A 22,519-nucleotide genomic window follows, 5' to 3' on the forward strand; every position below is an offset into this window, starting at 1 on the left:
CTCACACACACACACACACACACACACACACACACACACACACACACACACACACACACACACACACACACACACACACACACACACACACCTCCCACTTAACTGCATCATTGCCTTAACCACCAGCTTCTCTCTCTTCTCATCTATCTGGCCTCAGATGAAAAGCAGATGGATTAGACTCGAGTGGAAGAGACACTAAATGAAATACATGAAGACGAATAAAACAGGCGTAAAGTCAGATTCAGGTTAAAGGGTCAGAATTAGACACTGGAGAGGAAAAAAAACCTCAAAAAATAAGACAGAGATAAAGTGAGAGGGTACTAAAGAGAATGTAAGAGACAGAAAGCAGGAGAGTGCTCAAGAGAAAGTGAGAGAGACCGACAGACAGCAAGAGGAAGATAAAGGCAGCTGAGAGGTCAGGTCTGGAGCGAGGGAACAGGCAGCCATTTTCAGATGAAAGGAATCCAACCAATCCCCTCAATGATAAACATGTGTCCGTATCACCCATCGCGAGATTCCGCTCTATTTATGTATGTGTGTATTTGCGAGACAAAGTGAATTCTAACACTGACACTGATAATTATGATATACACTTGTAGCAGTCACACTCGTGCTGTATGCGTGTTAATGGACACGGGCTATTTTACCCTCAGCACCAGAGAGTTAAGTGTTACATGTTTTTTTCTTCTCCCTACTCCTACTTAATCATTTGGTCTTGTCCTCACCTACATTTTCAGTTGATGTTCATGTGATGAATCATGGGATATGTAAACTTCAATAACAACCAGAGATATAAAGTTCAGCCACGTTAGGTTACCATGTTAGCGTGAAATCATGAGTATTGTTTTACTGAAGACTGATCTTAGCTTTTCATCTACAGTATAGCCATGAGCTGTATTCACTCTAAGAATGCCGTTGCAGAAACAAGCAGGGAGAATTTTCAGTGAGAGCAGTCAGCCCTGTGAAAGTGACAGAAAGCGTGAGGAGATCTGACAGTGGGCTGAGGTGCTTTGCATTGAAAGCATCCAGCTGATGTAGCTTGATGATCTGGATGCCTTCTTCGTGACATCTGCCTATAGTGGCTTACTAGTCTGCTCCATGTGAGACAAGACCCTAAGCTTGAACTGGGAGCATCTTGGGATCCTGCAAAACGAACTGGAAAACATTGCCGAGGAGAAAGACGTCTGAAATAACCTACTTAGCCTGATCCAATTACAACTAAGCAGATGGATGGATGGATATAATGGAGTGTGTGTCACTTTAAAATTGTGCTTATTTTCATTTCCTGCAAATATACAAAATACAGAAAAAGTGTATTTTTACAATCTAAACTTAATGTAGGTCATACAAAGTCTCTTTGCGGGAAATGACAAATTGTGAAAAGGGAAACAACTCAGTCTTGAGGTGAGCACTGACATACACCATAAACCACATTCTCTAATACGGAAATCCTACGTTTTTGCCAAGAGCTTTAACCCTGATGATTTGGCGTTTTTGAGGTCGTTCAAATCACTTTAAAAGTAACACGAGCCAGCATTGCAAAAACAAAACATTTAGTTTTCCATAATTCTTTAAAATCTAACAAACACTTTCTCTGCTCTCACCCTTTCCTCTTCGTTCATTCAGGGAGTTGAGGTTGCCTCACTCCACCATCTCACCCCCCAAAGACTAAGGTTGAGAGAAGGGCCTCTGTGGCTCTCTGTTGACTCGGCCACCTTCTTGGAACGTTTCCATAGCCACTGCCAGCCCGGCCTGAAATGAACCAGGTGGGGGTGCTGATGAGAGTGGGGGAGGTTATGTGGGCAGAGAGGATAGAGAGCTCAGGGGTGAGTAGAGAAAATGTTAGTGACCTAAAGTGATTAGGAAAAAAGAAGGGCGGATATTATTTTGAAATGGTACACGTTCTTTAACTTGTCCCTTTTGTTCTAAATGTAAACTTCAGTGTCTCTCAATGGGCTTTTTAAACAGTCGTTGAGGTGCAGCATCTGTTTGAATGTGCATGTATGTTTATACCAGTGTGTGTTGAATTGCCTGTTATGGTATTTTCACAACAATGGTGGCGGTGGACAGGGTACAATCATTCTTTTCCATTCTTCTGTTGTAACCCTGAACTGTGTAAAGCATCTGTCAGCAACCCCCTTGTGTGTATGTGTCTGTGTGGAGCCATTGAAACCACGGCTACTCACCCATAACCACACTAACGATTGGGTCACTGGCCCAGACCCAGGCATGCAGGAGAACATATAAACACACACAGACTGTGCCACTGCTTGATGTGGCTCAATTTCTACTCAACTGACCATGACAGATATCATTTTCAGTTAACCCTGAGTCGATAACATCATCTTTTTCTAACACGTTCTCGTTTTAGTTAACGCGCTGGGGCCACAGCCTCAACTTCAACACTTAATTACTGTCAAAACCAGCATGTAGGTCCTACTAAACCAACAATTATCTAGTAAAATCCCAGTGTTAATTAAGATAGGCTTTGGCCCAGCAGGGTGTGTGGTGAGATGAGAGCTGAGAGCTTGATGTGGAAAAAGAGACTCTTGTATGTTTAGACAATGCCAGTAATGCATATGTACATATAAATAAATGATAATACGCAAAGATTAGGTTCAGACAAAAATATGGGGAAAACACAGGGAGGGCAAATGATGTCTTAAGATAAAATAAGGCAAATAAACAGCTCCATAAAATCACAGCAGCTTTGATAGGAAATTCTTTTCTGTGCCCTGAAATTTTGCCTATTACCTGTGATGTGTCTGTGGGAATGTTTCCTTGGTTTTTTTTAAACCAATTACTATTCTGTTGTTGTGTTTGTCATAATGCCTTTATTATTTTGTAATACACAAGCTTCAGTTTTGCGACCAAATTGGGGCCTTTACCTGTCCTCCTTTAGAGCAAAGGCATACATAGAGCACTAATTGGCAAAAAAATGTGTTTTCCTAGTTCTATTAGTTGCTTTACTTGTGAGAACTAACTTCAGCTCTCCCTCCCCCGAAAGAACAAAAGATTTCCCAATCCCTCCCAGTTTACTAAAGAAAAACATATTTTGTAATATGAAATAGCAAATGATACACCACAAAGCTAACCCATAAGAGCCCATGGTGACACAAATGTCACAAATGATCTGGAAAATATTCCTTATACAGTTTAGTCTTTCACTTACTTCATTACTCATTAAGTCCCCAAGGGTCATCTAAGGAACACGATGCAGTCATGTAACACTGGATGAATTTCCATCACTTCCAGTGCAGGGCTGTGCAATTTGAAGCATATATAAACAAATGCAAGAAAAATTTATGAAATGTTGTCAAAAGTACTTAATTTTTTCATAATATACTTTATAAAATACTTTATACTTCATCTTTGGTAGTTAAAACGAAGAAGAGTGTGTCCTAATTTGCTGTAATTTTATTTATTTATGCATTTGTTTATCTCAAATAGATTTAGTGATTTAAGTACCACAGATGAAAATAAACCCTGGCTAACAAACTGTAACCTCCCAAGGAAAGTTTCTTGAAAAAGTAAATATTAAGTGCACATTTAGTGGACCGGGTGTCACACCTCCACATGGTCTTCATACCCCCCTGGAGTATTTTAAAAAGGTCATAGCAGCAAAGGTGCTTGAAGGGAACAGACAGATTTATACACTGTACAAAAATCTGAATGTCACAGTAACAAATCTGGGAAAAAGCATAAATTTAACATGGAAATACAAATAAAAAGGCAAAACTGTGCTCCTATGAAACAAAATAAATAAATAAATAAAAATACAACAATATGTCAATTAACTATAAATACCTAATGTAACATATGTGCAACATTACTATTTGCCACTTGGGCAGAGTATTCAAAGAAAATAAGGTCTGATTTTTATTTCTCATGATGTTCTTTTAAAGCAGGGGTGTCAAACTTAAATACACAATGGGCCAAAATTCAAAACTGGAACAAAGTCGCGGGCCAACATTAATATTTATTGAAAAACAAAATCTTCCTCCAGATTTAAGAATGAATCTTTTCTTATGGACTCAAACAAGTTTAGCTGAAAAACTGAATATGGAACAAGCAAAGCTTAATACTAAACGATATATATATTAACTGTATAATACCAGTAGGCCAGCTCTAATAGTAATTTGGTATGGCTTCGCGGGCCAAATGTAATTAGGCTGCGGGCCAAATTTGGCCCGCGGGCCAGAGTTTGACACCTATGTTTTAAAGAGAAATAGTTCCATGTTTCTATGAGTTAAGGATGTTTGCCTATACTCTAAATATTGCGTGTGGATTTCTTATGGCTAATTGCGTTAGCCTCATAACCTAGACTTTCAGCTGTAGCCACACAATGAAACCAAACCAGGTTGAGATTCCTTTTTTGCAGGATGATCTCATTAATGCATCCTAGAAAAGGGACAACACTTCTTTTCTGTCTACAAAATGAAAACTAGCAGCTCTAGGATGTAAGTGCAGACAATTCGTGACACCCATCTATGGTCATTGTCAGTGTTTTTGCCCATGTCAAGTCTATCTGGACTGTGCTCTGGTCACAGATAAGCAGCAGTGAGGAGTCCACAATTAACTTGGGCTCAATGCAATCTCCTCTGCTTAGCTGGTGGTATGACTGAGTGTGTTTGAGAAGTGTATGAGACATGGTGCTATCAGAAAAGCTGTCTCAGTAGAAAACATGTTTCAATGGAATGACATTTTAGAGGAAAAGAGATGAGCGAAGCTTTCGACGCTTGTTACATGACTACAATATTTTTTTAATGAATGTGTATGCACAGGTAAAAGGACTAAAAAGGAAAGAGAATCTCTGTTTTGATGCATGCTCAATCATCCAGGTAAGGAAATCCCAAAAAGTTGATTAGGTTCATCTGGAAGTAGCGTTTTCAGGAAAACGCATCATTCATCTGGACTAGAATCAACATTTTGGGAGAATCTCTGTTTGCTTTTGTGACTGACTAGGGTCAAACTTGGTTCAGTGATTTTAGCAGCTCAGCTTCCTGGTGTGAACAGGCCTTAAGATTGATATTAAACTTAAGAACACTGATAAATGGCAGAAAATTAACTGAAATTGTTTCCTAAGCTGAACAAATATGATGTATTTAGTTGATTTTCACTCATTTTTACCCCCCAAAAAGCAGAAAACCAAACTGGTGACTTTGACTCCTACTCAAAGGTGTAACACTATACGTTGTACTAATCTCTGCTATGAGCCATTTCATCCAAGGGTTTTATTATTTGCCTTCCAGTGAAGACAAAGTGCAGAAGTTGTAATCTTGTTTATCCAGTACTCCTCCCGTCTGCTTCAACATTCCTCTCTATCGGTGTGGCCTCTTTGATGATTTGTGGCCCATTTAAGGCCACATACATGTGATCTCTTGGTTAAAGTGACCACAAAACCTCAGCACGGCTGACCAAGTCTGCTTTTAAGCCACTGAGGGCTTTGCAGATGCGTACACCAACACGCGCTCGCTGTTTCGAATACATCCAGAAAGATGTAGGGGGGACACGTGTATATGTGCTTACATATGTAGAACTCATACCTACCGTATACACACATACTCAACTGTGGTTACTTCCCACAGACTGATCCCCTTTGCCAGAAACTTATGCTGGTCCAAACCCAATGTTTTCCTTAATAGAGGGTATGAGCGCTAAAACTATTAGAGGCAGCAATAATAGTCTTAATCATATTGGATTTCTTCATACCAAGCACTTTCCCTGGGAGGCTGTAGGAATACAGATGAATACAGATGTGAAGTGTAAGCAACTGTCTGTGCCGCACAAGCACGAAAAACAGAAATCAAGACAAAAGAAATAATATATACTGTACATGTATGATGGTATATAGCATCAGGTTTTCACTTGTGAGGATGGATAGCAAAGCAGGCCACAGGTTTGTTTGTTTGTTTGTTTTTAAATTGTACGTTTTATTACACAGGAAACTGTGCATGAGAGGAGAGCTGAGATATTTACATCTGTTTGTTGATATGCATACTTTAGATTCTGATGATATTTTTATGCAAAAGGGGGGTTTGGTTGTGGAGAGTCAGACATTTAGACATCTAACAAAGACAATTCCAAGATAAAGGACCAGCCAAGAATGTGACAGGGCAAAATAAAACTGGTAGATGAAATATGTGTCTCAGCTACATGAACGATTAATTTCATATGGGCAGCAGATGTGGTCATATTTAATTCCCTGTTGGTCCTGTGCAAGATTTATCATATTATAGCTCCTGTTTGATGGGGTGCACAAATACATACAAGCAAAGCTGGTAAGCTCAATAACTTTCATCTAGGTCTCTCTCCATACGCTGTCTGTCTGTGATTTTCTCTCTCTCTCTCACACACACACACGTGCACACGCACACACACACATACAGAAAAATGAATCAAGGTTGTTAATAAATTAAGGAGATTGTAAAAACATACTCTAAGCACTGGCTGAGGCTCAAATCAACAGCACCGAGTGCCTAAATGTCAGATTTATGAAATAATTAGAGTCTCATGAGAGTAGCTAAATGCCCGGTCTCTGATGTCACAGCCAGCATCCCTCCAAGTCAAGGCCAACTAGACGAGGAGCTACTAATCTATGGCCAGCATTACTGCAACCTCCTCCGCCACATGCTATCCAGACTCTGCCTTCCACCTCCAAAACCACTGGCAGCATAGAGGAATTAATTCCCATATCCTATCACTGGGCTTTCTTCCCCTCTCCCCCTTTACTGCCTCCCACTTGGTGCTTCAGTGAGTTTTCCCGTCTGTTTGTTTGTCTGTTTTGCTCTGTCTCCATGTTGGCTTCCCTTTCTGATTCTCTGCCCTCCCTCTTCCACAAACACAAAATACATTTATTTTTCTCTGTCCCACACAAGCACACTTAAACACTCATATAAATGCACGCTTCCCCCAACACTGAATTGCTCTGATGATGCAGGCAGGGGCTTATTTATGGGCTGCTCGTAAACATGATTAATTTCTCTTTGGTACAATTTCCAGCGCAGGCCTTATGTCTGATTTAGCTGTCAGCATGAACAGAAACTGTTAATTAATTGTGGTGTGGAAAAGCGAAAGCTTCTTAAACTCAGTAATTAAGAGTAGCACTAGGGACGACTGGCTAATGTACAAACTACATAAATCACATCTTCCTCCTCAAAATTGCGACTGTTAAACACATTCTGATCACAGGAGAACAAAGAAAATGGATTTTGGACCAAATGCAAAAAGCTGGAAGTCACATTACAGATTTGTTGTTGTCCATTTTTTAATACCAGATAAGGGACCATTACAACAATACAGCTCATCAAATGCAACCGTGTTTTTCAAGCAACAATGGAACAAAATCACACGAGCACAATGATATCCATCACCTTTTTTTTTGATTTTTCTTATCTAGCCCAAAGTTTTTAAAGTGGCAAGGACATGTCCTGAAAGCTTTTGTGGAGGGACATTAAACACTACAATTGAAATTGTGAAATGATTTTTGTAGGAACATCAGGAAATGCTGTTATACCACCTCATTTTCAGTTTGACTCAACGTCTCATGTTGTGTTTCCCCATACTTTTCATTTGATCATCATCACCAGAGTTTTCACTCCTCAGTGGAGGTTGTTGGCTGCCATTTAAAAGACTGTGTGAAGTTGGTTAAGGGTGTGTGTGTGTGTGTGTGTGTGTGGTTTTATTTGTCTGTGTTTGTGCCATATCTCTCGTCATGTATTGTGCAAATGGATTTAGTGGATTAGCTGTAACACGATTTTCCCAGTCAATCCAGGACATGAAAACAGACTGTTAGTCTGTTATAATTATATAACTATGAAGTTCCTTGATTCTGCTGCAAGGTGTCTTTTCAAACTGGTGCCTTGATGAAGCCCCCAGGTTCAAATCCCTTTTTCTTTTTGGCACAACTAGAAAACAGTCGTTCAATTCAATTCAATTCAATTCAATTTATATAGCGCCAAATCACAACAAAAGTCGCCTCAACGCACTTCATAGATACAGAGAAAACCCAACAATCATATGACCCCCTATGAACAAGCACTTTGGCGACAGTGGGAAGGAAAAACTCCCTTTTAACAGGAAGAAACCTCCGGCAGAACCAGGCTCAGGGAGGGGCGGGGCCATCTGCTGTGATTGGTTGGGGTGAGAGAAGGAAGACAGGATAAAGACATGCTGTGGAAGAGAGACAGAGGTTAATAACAGATATGATTCAATGCAGAGAGGTCTGTTAACACATAGTGAGTGAGAAAGGTGACTGGAAAGGAAAAACTCAATGCATCATGGGAATCCCCCGGCAGCCTACGTCTATTGCAGCATAACTAAGGGAGGATTCAGGGTCACCTGGTCCAGCCCTAACTATATGCTTTAGCAAAAAGGAAAGTTTGAAGCCTAATCTTGAAAGTAGAGATAGTGTCTGTCTCCCGAATCCAAACTGGAAGCTGGTTCCACAGAAGAGGGGCCTGAAAACTGAAGGCTCTGCCTCCCATTCTACTTTTAAATACTCTAGGAACAACAAGTAGGCCTGCAGAGCGAGAGCGAAGTGCTCTAATAGGGTGATATGGTACTACAAGGTCATTAAGATAAGATGGGGCCTGATTATTTAAGACCTTGTATGTGAGGAGCAGGATTTTGAATTCTGGATTTAACAGGAAGCCAAAACAGGAGAAATCTGCTCTCTCTTTCTAGTCCCTGTCAGGACTCTTGCTGCAGCATTTTGGATCAGCTGAAGGCTTTTCAGGGAGTTTTTAGGACATCCTGATAATAATGAATTACAGTCGTCCAGCCTGGAAGTAATAAATGCATGAACTAGTTTTTCAGCGTCACTCTGAGACAGGATATTTCTAACTTTAGAGATGTTGCACAAATGGAAGAAAGCAGTCTTACATATTTGTTTAATATGTGCATTGAAGGACATGTCCTGGTCAAAAATGACTCCAAGGTTCCTCACAGTGTTACTGGAGGCCAAGGTAATGCCATCCAGAGTAAGAATCTGTTAGATACCATATTTCTAAGCTTTTCAGGGCCGAGTACAATAACCTCAGTTTGATCTGAATTAAGAAGCAGAAAGTTAGCGGCCATCCAGGTCTTTATGTCTTTAAGACATTCCTGCAGTTTAACTCATTGGTGTGTGTTATCTGGCTTCATGGACAGATAGAGCTGGGTGTCATCGCATAGCAGTGTAAATGTATGCTATGTCTTCTAATGATGCTGCCTAAGGGAAGCATGTATAATGTAAACAGAATTGGTCCTAGCACTGAACCCTGTGGAACTCCATAATTAACCTCAGTGTGTGAAGAGGACTCTCCATTTACATGCACAAACTGGAGTCTATTAGATAGATATGATACAAACCACTGCAGGCAGTACCTGTAATACCTACAGCATGTTCTAATCGCTCTAATAGGATATTATGGTCGACAGTATCGAACGCTGCACTGAGGTCTAGCAGGACAAGCACAGAGATGAGTCCACTGTCAGAGGCCATAAGAAGATCATTTGTAACCTTCACTAAAGCTGTTTCTGTGCTGAGCTCTGAAACCTGACTGAAACTCTTCAAATAAACCTCTGCAGATGATCTGTTAGCTGTTTGACAACTACTCTTTCAAGGATTTTTGATATGAAAGGAAGGTTGGAGATTGGCCTATAATTAGCTAAGACTGCTGGGTCTAGAGATGCTTTTTGAGTAAAGGTTTAACTACAGCCAGCTTGAAGGCCTGTGGTACATAGCGATATTAGAGATAGGTTGATCATATTTAAGATCGAAGAATTAATTAATGGCAGGACTTCTTTGAGCAGTTTTGTAGGAATGGGGTCTAAAAGACACGTTGATGGTTTGGAGGAAGTAATTATTGAAGTTAACTCAGAAAGATCAATTGGAGAAAAAGAGTCTAACTTAACATCAATGGTACTAAGAGTAGCTGTAGATAATATTACATCTGTGGGATGATTACTGGTAATTTTTTCTCTAATGATTAAAATTTTATTTGTGAAGAAGTTCATGAAGTCATTACTAGTTAACGTTAAAGGGATGGTTGGCTCAAAAGAGCTCTGACTGTTTGTCAGCCTGGCTACAGTGCTGAAGAGAAACCTGGGGTTGTTCTTATTTTCTTCAATCAGTGATGAATAGTAAGATGTTCTGGCTTTGCGGAGGGCTTTCTTATAAAGCAGCAAACTATTTCTCCAGGCTAAATGATGATCCTCTAAATTTGTGACACGCCATTTCCTCTCCAGACTTACGAGTCATCTGCTTTAGGCTACGTGTTTGAGAATTATACCACGGAGTCAGGTACTTCTGATTAGAGACCTTAGTTTTCACAGGAGCTACAGTATCCAGAGTCGTACGTAGTGAGGAGGTGAAATTATTAACAAGATAATCGACCTCTGTTGGGGTAGCGTTCAGATAGCTGCTCTGCTCTGTGTTGGTACAGGGCATTGAAGATGATAACAGTGGGTGGATTATATTCTTAAACTTAGTTACAGCGCTTTCAGAAAGACATCTACTGTGATAAAGTCTACTCTCCACCGCTGTGTAATCAATTATTGTAAATGTTATCAGGAAATGATCAGACAGGAGAGGGTTTTCAGGAAACACTGTTAAATGTTCAGTTTCTATGCCATATGTTAAAACAAGATCTAGAGTGTGATTAAAGTGGTGGGTGGGTTCTTTTACATTTTGAGAGAAGCCAATTGAGTCTAATAACAGATTAAATGCCATGTTGAGGCTGTCATTTTTAGCATCTACATGGATGTTAAAATCACCCACAATAATTATTTTATCTGAGCTCGACACTAAATCAGATAAAAAGTCTGAGAAATCAGAGAGAAACTCTGTAAGGCCCAGGTGGACGATAGATGATAACAAGTAAGAGTTTCTGAGTTTTACAGCTGGGGTGGACGAGGTCATTGTCTCCTCACAGAAGAATTACACGTTGGGAGAGACAGCACTGTCAGTGATGTTATGCTATAACCACGTGCATCATGCACCACTGCCAAAGGACACCCTCAACACACACACACAGCAAACACATAAAATTACAATGGACAGAATGTGATGGATAAGATGCAGCTAATACATTTTCCAACACTTTAAACACATGTTCTGTCTGTCAGACACATCAGAAATCCCTTTGGTGGTCCCACAGTTTTTAAGCACTGGCAGTATTTGGGAGGGTTGTAAATATTTGCGTTCATTCATGTTCTGTGTAAGTTAGCTTTTTCTCACTGAATTATCATTTGAACTTCCTCATGGATGCGCTGACAGATGTTTTGGAAGCGATCAAGCAGCTTGATCTTCCCTTACAGTGTTATTTCCACCCCTGTATTCAACACAAACTGATGCACACACAACAGTTGTTCACAGTCTGTGTCTGCACGGTTCGCATTACAGTCTCCCTCTGTTTTTCCTGCAGAGTGAATCGCTTGCATGAAATCGAACATTTCTCCTGCTGATTTACCATGAAATGGTGTGCTTGTGTGGGATTATGCTGCGTTAGCTTCAGTAAGTCTAATGGAGGCGTGACCGAAAGGGAGAAAGCGGGGGAGAGTCTGGTCCACTTACAGCTACTTCTGCTGCTCCAGTCTATTACACAGTCAGAGCACTGTGCAATTTGGACAAACTCTTTAGTGAAGACAGACATTTATGGAAACACAAATACACAGCATCCACACACAAGCATTGAATTACAAGTGCATGGTCCTTAACCGAGAGCAAGTGTGTACGATGTGGAAGCACAGGAAGGAAGAAGGACTTGAAAGCTAAATAAACATAGATCAGTGACAGTGGTGGAAGGAGAGCCGGCATCAAATGAAAGAAAAGAGTGAAAGAGTGTGAGAGGGATGTGTGGGAGAGAGATGAAGGATAGAACTATATAATCTAGAGATTTGTGGCCACAAGCACATAACCTGGTTTGGGAAAGAGAGCAAGGCTGGTGATTGAGGGTTTGAGAATTGATCCAAGATGAAGGTACACATGGAGGGATGGGGGACAGATCTGAGGATGGAGGTGCAGTGGGAAGATAAAAAGAAGGTGACAGCAGAAGACTTAACCAGCCAGCCGTACTTCGGATAAGTTAGAAAAAGAAGAGGAGGTGAGGGGCAGTAAGTTTGCTCCTTCCTTTCTTCTTTCTACCTCTCCTGGTTAACTGTAAACATCTGGCCTTTTGTCCTGTTTTTCATCTTTTTAACATTACGCCTCCTGCCCTTTCCCACCCTTTCTTACTGTTTTCTTCTCACATTAAGTCATCTCTCCACCTTATTTTCCTCGACTTACCTTCATTCTTTACTGCATTAAACTCTAAAGTGTCCACCATTCTGCAAGTACAATTTGCCTGTTCACTAGTGCAAATATGAACAAGTCAGTGTAGGACGTCTGTGTACATACACACAAAAACTGAAGTAGTAATTTATTTCTCAAACAGGGGGAAAAAATCAAATAGACAAACCTGGCATGACAGTATTTGAATATCAGAAATGATTTGTGATGGTTGAGGGCTACACTTGAGCACGCAACCACAGAAACGTCTGCAAGGATTATTTTCTTGAAATGAATTCGGTCACATGCACCAGCTCTTGCGAGCTGTACAGATACTTGACGTTTCTCAGTCTGGACGCATTGTTTCGCCCAATACACAATTTATGTTCATGCAGCAGATTATTTGCTGCTCTCGTGTTTCAGCCGGCTCTCTGATGTGGACTTTGCAAGGAACAAATCACTCTTAGAGAATTATACTGTCTAAAGCTATTAGTTCAACCAAAGCAGAGTGGAGAAGATAAGAGAGAGTAGTCGGGTCCTGGTTTGAGGCCGGCGAGGCATGTTTTAAACATACACGGCTGTTTCTGTCGGCTCTTTTCTCATGCTGTGGAGAAGACCCAGCTCATCTGGTTTGTATAGCATCACACATCATAATGGAGCCGGATAAATCCAATGGAATTCAATGAGAGTTTTTCCCCTTGGAAAAAATGTGAATACAAAATGTGTTAGGATTAGAGGAGGCTGTGAAGTTTGAAGTGGACTGTGAGTTTGAGATGAGATATGGTTACAATGACTTCATCTAGTCTACATCTTAAGTAGGGTAAAACTTTTCATTTTATTTCTTTATAACAAATTAAGAAACCTGATGTTAAGTGGATGATTTCATTTATTTGATCAATCAATCAATTTTCATAATCAACTTATCCAATTCAGGGTCACAGGGATAGGTTGCCCTAAGACAGCCTATTCCATCTGCCACAAACATTCATGCTCACATTTAAACAAGACTAATTACAGAAGCAAGACAATTTTACATGAAAACAAGTCTTAGAAATGAGTTAATTACCAGACCTGTTCAGCTCTTTGGTTTTCTCTGATTGTACTAATAGTCCTGGGCAAAGATTAGGCACTATTAGCGTGACCCTACATTCATGAAGATCCAATATCCTGAGTTGGAAAGACTTCTAGGTCACTATATGGTCGGAGTTAACCAATCAAAGTACTTATTGTCATCTAAATAACTCTGATGTTATGATGCCAACCTGACTTCCAGTGTTGTTTTTCCCATTTCAGTTTGTGTTCATATGAAATTTACCAGTCAGATAAGACATTATTATATTACACCCAAATCTGATGGTTGTTGCTTCTTTTAATCCGGTTCAGATATAGTTCATTTCCAACATTAGGGAAATTATGTGACTTATGAAATTAGCAATTTCACTTGTTGCCTAATAAAGTTGTATTTAAAACCTTTTTTAAGGCCTTTTGTGGGCTTCATTAAAGGAACAGCTGTCAACACCTGTTTCTCCAGCTCCTCATAAACGTACAGAAGGTTTTTCTCCAGATCTGAATGAAGATCATTTATGGACCCTAACAGTTACAGAACAGCCCTCATGTTAGCAGGTTATGTAAGCTGGAATAAATATAACATCATTTTGAAACACTTTCAATACACAAAAATATCAATTTTAATTTGTTATTTTATTTACATAAAAACAGCATGAACGGACTTTCAGCCACTTTGGTCCTAAGTGCTTGTGAAGCACTACCATTTAACCACCTTATAAAATTGTTTCTCAAACAGGTGTTAACATTCAGTAGAGACAGAACAGTGTGTTGCTTTTCTGACTCCCTGTAAATGGGTGCCTGCCAAGGCTTGAAAACCTACTATAATACACAAAAAACTCTGTTAACACAGGTACATCTTAGGTCTGCGAATGTTCTGATCCATATCAGATGTTATGACGTCATCAGGTTGCCTTGCGACTACCTGTTAACAGGCTAAAATGGCTCATGTGTAACTTTTGAGCACAAACAAAAAAACAAAGTGACATTTTTATTTCACAAAAATAGCATGCGATTTCTATCCACAGAACCTGAATTATGTATGACATATTACGGCATCATCGTGTTGCCTAGTAAGTGCCTACCGCCAGGCTAAAAAGATTCATTTGGAGCGTTGTGCACCTGTGACACCTTAGACCGCCAATGTTTCATTTTTTATTTTACAACAATAACATCTAATTTAAATCCACAGTATGCACGACACATTATAACAAGATTATTATGTTAATTAACAACTACGTAACAAGTTTTCATAGCGGTGAGCACTAAAAATACTGGAGTGGCTCACCAAAAACAGGATTTCCAGTTTTATTATGCTGTTGTCAAATATGGGTTACTTAAAAAAAAACACAAGGCAAAAAAGAGGGAATGAAAAGAAATATACGTGCAGTTAATTTCCTGCTATTAAATTTGATATGACTGATAAAGATGCGTATGAAAACCAAGTAAGATTTTTGAAATTGTAGGGTGTCTACCTCTTTCTCTTTCACATTTCTTAATATTATTACCAACATAAGGCGGTCTTGCCAGGTGGGGCAAACAAATTTTGAATGGGTGGCCAGTGTCCTCAACAGACTAAATTCACAGATCAAACAAAATGGTAGCATAGACATGTACTATACAAACGAGAGCAGTGAGAGTGAATCATTTCAGAGTTGGAGCTGCAAAACAAAACTTGAACTAAAGGTTGGTAAGATGCTATAAAGCTGAAACTGAGCCTCTTATTCATCTGATCTGTTGTTAACATGTTGCATTATGCAATAGCGCAGCTTTAAATTTATAAGCATATTTGAACATGTATTAATTTCCGACAGAAATCAGATGGGTGCACAGTTTTCCCCCTTCTCCACCTGTCTTTAATTATTCCTGTAATCTTGTTGTGTGCTGTGCTCATATTTTTGCACGCAAACGTCTTCCTGTTCAACAGCACCTTGATGTTGATAGAAAACAAAAATCAACACAATTTCACTCTGTAATTTTCCAACAGTCTTTACAACCCCGCATTACTTACCAGTGGGCATTCACAGTGAGGGAACCAGCTGTCTGCTTTTTCAGTTAGGATCAAGTGATACTTTATTATTTTCTCTGTGTTCTGGGGAGGCAGGAAAGCTGGGATGACTGGCGCAGCTGCAGTGCTGCCAAGTCAAACAGCAGGGTTTATTTGTGGACAAGTGTAGGGGCGACACCCACCCCCCCATTCGCTGGAGACGCTTATTAAGAGTAGAGACAGGAGCCGCTGGAGACTGTAGGGGTGTATATAGAATAAGTGTGTATGTGGGTGCCTATAGGAAAAGATAAACAAGAGAAGAAGAGCAAGAGAAGGAAGGACAACAATTGAGCTAGTCTTTGGAGGAAGGAGAAGAAAAAGTCGAGTTGTTAGTGGATGTCAAAGACTATTTTCTTTTTTTTACCTTACCAAACTTAAAAGAGAGATGTCTCTCATGATTAAATGCCCACCCTCTGCCTCAGAAAGGAAATCAGATGGGATGGAATGAAGAAGGAGGGGAAAGCTGGGAAGCAGCAGGCCTCTGCCACTTGGATTGTCCCTCTGGTAATCCCTGGATTTCCTGGGTTGAGACAGGAGGTAGAACAGGCACGGTGAGAGACTTAGTGAGACAGAAGGAGAATGAGAGCAAAAGGAAGTGGGACTAGAAGCAGAGACAAAGGAGAGGCAATATTCCTAACACTGGTGCTGTGTTGTGATTTCTGCAATGTGTGGTTTTGTATACAGGTATTGCTCAAAGAGTGGTGTGTGTAATCATTAGCATCTGTGCTTATGGGTGGTTGTATATTTTTTTGGAGTGTTCATGCATGTGTTTCTGTTGTGGGTATTAACTGCAATAAAGATTTGGAAGAAAGCAGTGATCTGGATTGCTGTAGCTCATGCCAGATGTCACGAGTTGAAAGTGCTGCTTACCTTCAAGTACGCAAAAGATACATTCAACAAAAAAAGGGCGCCAAAGGGTATTAAAACTATTTTGGCAATGCTCTGACATTGGAGATTACATATAAGAGTTTTATGCTTGAATGTTGCCTTTACAGCCCCTGACAGGTTACATGATTCTCTAGGAATGAAACAGAGGGGATCAGGTCTTGAGGGCCTCCTTGATAAAACTGTGCGAAACAACAGTGAAGCTAACACACAAGAACATCCGCACAACTTTGATGTGGTCTTGTGTTGTGTATGTTTCCACACTAATGTATTCAAGGTGCTTTTGGATTTTGGATGGGGGGTAAAATTTTAAACAACTGGAAGCTTTTGAAATAGCTCCGCCACTACTGCATGTACATGCAAACATACAGTGCAGTTTAAAAGAAAAGGGTTGTTTTTTTTATCTTTTTGGGAGCTTCTCTTTGGGGAACAGGGAAGAGACAGTGCACTTATCCTTGTAGGGATGTTATTTCAACTTGCTTACTTTTATCGTTCAGTCACCCTAGGGTGCTGTGAACCCAAATCTCCTTTTGTATTCAGTAGCTGAAACCCACAGGAGGAAGCCAGCTTGGCCCAGAGAAACCCAGCAGTGTTGTCCTGGGTCAGAGGTCTAGCTCTTCTCTTTCAGGTAATGAAACACAAGCAGCTCTCAGGGAGAAGAGATTGGTTGAGGGGAACACACCACTCTGAACTGTTTTCTTTATAAGGAACTGTTTAAACAGGCAGTAATAAAAGCAGTGTGAAATAACTGAATTTCCATTCTCTTCTGATGGCTTGAGTTTATACCAAAGGTACAACAAAGCTCTTAGTTATTTACTAATAAAATAAATCAATTACAAGGGAACTCCTTGGACAGATCTGATGGGCTAAATTAGGGCTGTTTGATATAACGATATATATCGGATGACGATATAAAAACGTCTATGTTTCATTTTATGCTATCGTTTGTTTCATGGTGTCGCAAAATAAACTGTTTACTGCAATATTTTTTCATGGTTTTGATGGTCACTGTAGTGTTTATATTAATTTCTTAAAGTTCTCTCTTTCTCTTATATTTAATATAACCACACTACAGACGGACAAGCGCCTGTTTTTATGTTGTGGTTAGCAACAACGACGGTAACACCATCGCGTGTCCGCTTGTTTATGTTCCACTTAAACCTTTCACAATAAAGCTCAAGACCCTGTTGAGACTTTTCAAAATAAACTGAATCACGTGAAAGATGCAGAGTATTTACGGATGAGAATTAAAAAAGAGCCGCCAGGTGCTAAAAAATAAACCTTAGACTCAAACGTTAGAACAGGCTTTTCCCCGCAGCACGCCGTGTAATAAATACTCACAAAGAAAACGGCGGCCGTTACAACCTATGTCTAAAAATGTATCGTTTCATGCATCGGTTAAAACACTCGACTCCAGCTACATGACGCGCAGCTAGAAACACTTCACGCAAGTCGAGCTGCCCGAGATTCACAGAATTTACAGAAAATGTTACATTTTTGTGATTTATATCGTTATCGGACGATAGATGTCTTGTATCGGGATATGAGATTTTGGTCATATCGCACAGCCCTAGGCTAAATGTGACTTGCATCTGTATTAGCCTATTACCCTTCTGATAGTCCAATTTCAAGAGCGGGGAAGTCGTTCATTCAACTTCTAGATCACTTTACACTGATATCACGAGCTAATCGCAATCCTCTTGCTATCAGCCACAATATCTAATTTGATTGGTCATATTTTTGATACGATGCCAACACAACCCCAACAACCAAGCAACTCTTGTGGCAGAATTTTCTGGCTTCTGGGGCTGTTTTTTTTCCCAACTTCAGCTGGTTTTCATGGAAACTCATTTTTCATATTATACTGACATCACATCAATGCACAGAAATGTAGACAAACCTCAGACCAAACTGCAGGTGGTCAAGTTGCATTGTGGGCAACATAGACATTTGATTTTGACAAGGAAGAATGTGTGACATAATAACCATTGCAGTATGCTGCCAGTTTGCTATTTTTCTATTTTAATTACCACACAAAACCAACAGACCAGCAGCAACATGTGTTTTTAGTCATTTTATTTATGTAATCTTTAACTCTTGTTAGCTGCTGGTTTCACTCACAAAGATAATGTCGCAGGATAATATTAAATCACATTATTTAACTACAAGAAACTACAAAAACTGCCTTATTAAAATAAGCAGTCATGTGCAGGAAACTAAGACTAAATAGGAAAAAAGGAAATTACTTTCTGCTATTTCCCTTGCTCTTTGCCTTTCTTCTTGGAATTGGTATGTTTTCAGTGCCATTTGCCTGTCTTACTATTTGTCAACAAGATTAAAGAAAACTAACAAGCAAGATTTCCTAAAATTGGGCGGAGAGGTAAAGGAGAGGAACCGTTGAAATTCTGATGTGGGTCCAGAATAAGGAGTGAATCAACATATTAAGAAATGGGGCAGTTTTTGCACAAAATTCTTCACATAATTTCCTTGGGGATTATTAAAGTATTCTGATTATCTATCAGAGGAAAAATGACAACTCATTACATTTTGGTGGTGATCTGGTAAACTGTAGGGTATATACTGTTTAGATGTCTTTACCTTCTCAGAGAGTTGTTTTCCTTGTTCACGAGGCCAAAAACATAACTATACATAGATATACAATCAGACAAACATAAGAGAAAAAGGGGGAAACACTGTGAAGGGACACACTATCTCAGCTCTCTGTCCTGGTGCTGGCAAGCCTTTGCTAAGCTTTAATACACCTGACTGCTGCCTGGTTACAGCCAACACCCATGCCAGGCCTTACCCATACATTTCATGCTCACTTTCCCAAACTCTCCACTACACAACTGGAGAAGAATCACCTCCATATGTGCAACACATGCTCATCACAGAGAACAAGGCTTTGTTCGTCTTTTACACTTTCAGCTCTATTTGGCCTTTGTACTCAGACCTCTTTCTTTTCGCCCTTTGTTCGTTGTCTCGCTCTGAGTTTGCAGGAACATGGAACAATGTGTCATTGCTTTACTGAGACAAAATGCAAGGAGTTGAGGAGATTGGACAAGAAGGTGGAGAAAATATGGAAGCAGACAGAATGAATATGTGATCATGTTTCCTTTTTTAGCTTTATAAAACGACTGCTCTGTGTTTCTTTTGTTTTTAGTGACTCCTGTGTACTTACTTCTCAAGTAAATCATATTTTGCTTCTTTGCCAGATTTCAGAGTTTGGCCTCCACACTCTGACACTTCCTTCTGCAGTTCTTTAGCTATAAGCACTACTCACATTCTTCAATATTCTCAGTTCCAGTACCTTGTCATCGGCACCTACTCATTATATGCTTCAGACCCATAAAACCCTCAGACAAGCTAACACTACTGCTAGCTAACAGCCAGGATTTAATGCACTTCAAGGTCAATTGTTGTAATGTACACACAAGTTGATAAACGGCATTTTCTTAAACTTAAAAAGATCTCTGGGATTTTTTTAATGCTCATTATCCTTCCCAACCCCTGCTCTCTGTTTTCCCTCCAAAGCTTGCTAATGAATTTTTGGAGTGCTGAACTCAGATTGCAGGTTCCAAGACTATCCATGTGCACTTCTCCTTCCAGCTTTGTTCTTATAAAGCTTTTATTTAATTACAATTGGAGTTTCGCACGCATGTATTAGAAGAGATTAGGAAAAAAGAGAACTTAGACCTGCAGTAGTAAACTATGTGGTGAAAACGGTCAGTATTTGTTATTTTGAAAAGGTCTGGCTATAAAAAAGTTGGTCTGTCAGAGTGAGTCGATCACTTCAGTGTGAGAACACCCACTCTGTCAGTCAACGTGCGCGTGCGCATGCGCACGCACGCACGCACGCACGCACACACACACACACACACACACACACACACACAGGGAATGTTTGCGTTTTTCCTCTCACTGCCTCTTTCTCCGTCTTTGCGTCCCCTGTGGTGACTGACGTGCTCTTTCATTCAGTCCAGCACATAACTTGAGCACCATGGTTACAGCTGCAGAGATGTTCCTTTCCCTTCCCGGGGGACAATATTGAAATAACATCTCCCCTACCAACACAACCAACCATGGTCTTGACATCTCGCCAGTTGTGTCCAGATCTGTCTGGTCCTATGTAAAGAAAAGTATTGAAGTTGGCTGCATAGCAAAAATCCTTGCAGGTGTGCAAGGTTTGCCAGCTTCTGACCCTGAGTCTGGCCAGGACCTACTGGCCAAGAGCCCTGTGGGTCAAGGACCTGGAGCCATGGCAACTTACTGGCACAAAATCAGCTTCAACAGCAGCAAAATTAGCTTGTCTGGCGATGGACCATATAGCATTAGCTCCTCTGGGTCTGGCATCACACCTCAACATTACCTGGAGTTTAGAACAATGAACTTCACTTCTGATGCAAACAAAAATGGAGTCATACAGAGTCATTACTACGGCAGCAGTGGGGCTCCTGGATTTGAGAAGTCTTGTGTTAAAATATAAGCTTAAGAAAGCCTCGAAGTCATATGTTTACACAACTGAAATGGTCACAGGTTTGATCAAGGCACTCTTATGTGCCTCTGGCAGGGTGACAGCACGGTGTTGGATACAGCTGAAGAATATGCTGGATGAAACATGTCAAAACAAATATATAAGATCTGACTCCTGCTATACAACAGGAAGAAAGGCACAGAGATCAGGCCCTGGCAGAGAGATAAGAGGAGGATGCAGTAGACAAAAAACAGGATGATGACAGAGTTATGTGTGCCGTTAGCTCATCAGTTGTCTCCTTGCATTATGAAACAAAAGCAGATTAAAGTGAAAAGGAGCCCACAAGACTTGTTAGCAAACACAATGACCTCAGAGAGAAGGAGAGAGAGTCACAAGGTTGAGCCTAGAGCTTGGTTGTGATTATCCCAACGTAAAGGTTACATGGAGTTTAAACATGCAATGTGCCCAATATGGGCATATATGATTGCGAAAACACTGCTTAATTGCAGGAATTACGACTTAAAAATTTTGACATGGGGCTCAGTCAGTTGTGCAGCTGTATCGGTCTTAAGCTGCTCTACAAATCATCTGGGGCTGGATGCTGACGTTCTCCCTGCAGTATTTTCCAAAGCACTAGTCAGGTTTCTTGGCAATTAGGATCACAGGCATGGATCAGTCTGGTTTAGTTTGAAGGTATGTTGATGTTGTAATCACATCAGCTGAAACCTCTGTCTTATTGGGTGCAATGTAGAACTATGTGAATTGCAATACAATACAGTTTTTTCTTTCAAATGCACCTCTGGTTCCTGTAAGAGAGCTTAGCACTGACTGACAGGTCGGTCTTGATTGCCAGGCCAGTCAGAAGTGGCGTGAGATTGTAGAGGGTGGGAGCAGGGAGATTAACCCCTGGTGTCTAGGACAGCTGTGGAGGTTTTGGGCTGGCTAGCGGCTGCACGCTATAAATTCTCTCTAAAGAGGGTTTACTTTCGATTTTAATGGGTGCTATAAATTTTCTGCAACCTGGTCCTGGTGAAAGAGAAAGGAGGCTTATTTTTAAAGGGCCTCTTTCTCTTTCAATCTCTTCAGCTCTACCTTTCTTCCCTGTTCTTTCTTTCCTTCAGGAAAAAGTCAATGGCTCCTTGCCATGCATTTTGTGGTCTGCTTTTACCTGTAGTCAGCTTGTATGAAAAGCGTATGAAAATTTCCTGAAAGAAATGAAAACCCTGCAAAAGAATAAGTATTCTGCAGCAGACACTGAGTATAATAGCTTCATTGTATATTAAGGTCAATATATTTTTTAAAGAGGAACACTGGCTACGCCTGCACAATTTCTACACCTTTGTGGCAAATTCCTCTTGGGTGCACAGCAGAGGAAACTGAGTTTGTGGATGCAGAAAGTAACAGCGCCCTTCGTATGTTTCCATGTCTCTACCTGTAGGTGCTGTTTGCCTTGAACCAGACGCTGCTGCAGCACGAGGGTGTTCGAGCGGGCAGCCTCCAAGGTTCCTACACCACAGAGGACCTCATTACACACTACAACTGTGGTGACCTCAGCGCTATCATCTTAAACCATGACACCTCACAGGTTGATTCATTTAAGGACTGCTCACCCCATTGTAAAAAATATCATCACTTGTGGTTCACTTTTTAGGACTGATTTCAATAGCTTTGTGTCAAAATTCTTCAAAACCAGTTAAAACAAGTTTTTTGTGGCAAAAAGAAACAACATAAAGACTCTAAAATAAATTGCCTGCCTAATATAATACAAAGGATCTAATACCGTTAATCCACTTTGTCA

General features: G+C 40.3%; 1 protein-coding gene across 2 annotated transcripts in view; it reads left to right on the forward strand.

The window, feature by feature from the left end:
• trabd2b (TraB domain containing 2B) overlaps positions 1 to 22,519 on the forward strand; it is an 87,205-nt gene that overhangs the window by 36,447 nt on the left and 28,239 nt on the right. The window contains exon 4 of one of the 2 annotated variants that reach the window (XM_005920861.3): positions 22,160 to 22,306. The exons of the other annotated variant lie outside the window; for it this stretch is intronic. Coding sequence (XP_005920923.1) covers positions 22,160 to 22,306 — 147 coding nt within the window. The remainder of the gene's footprint in view (positions 1 to 22,159; positions 22,307 to 22,519) is intronic. 2 annotated transcript variants of the gene reach the window in all.

Source organism: Haplochromis burtoni, unplaced genomic scaffold (genome assembly GCF_018398535.1).
Source record: "Haplochromis burtoni strain Fernald_Lab_line unplaced genomic scaffold, NCSU_Asbu1 Contig_42, whole genome shotgun sequence".
Lineage (NCBI taxonomy): Eukaryota > Metazoa > Chordata > Actinopteri > Cichliformes > Cichlidae > Haplochromis > Haplochromis burtoni.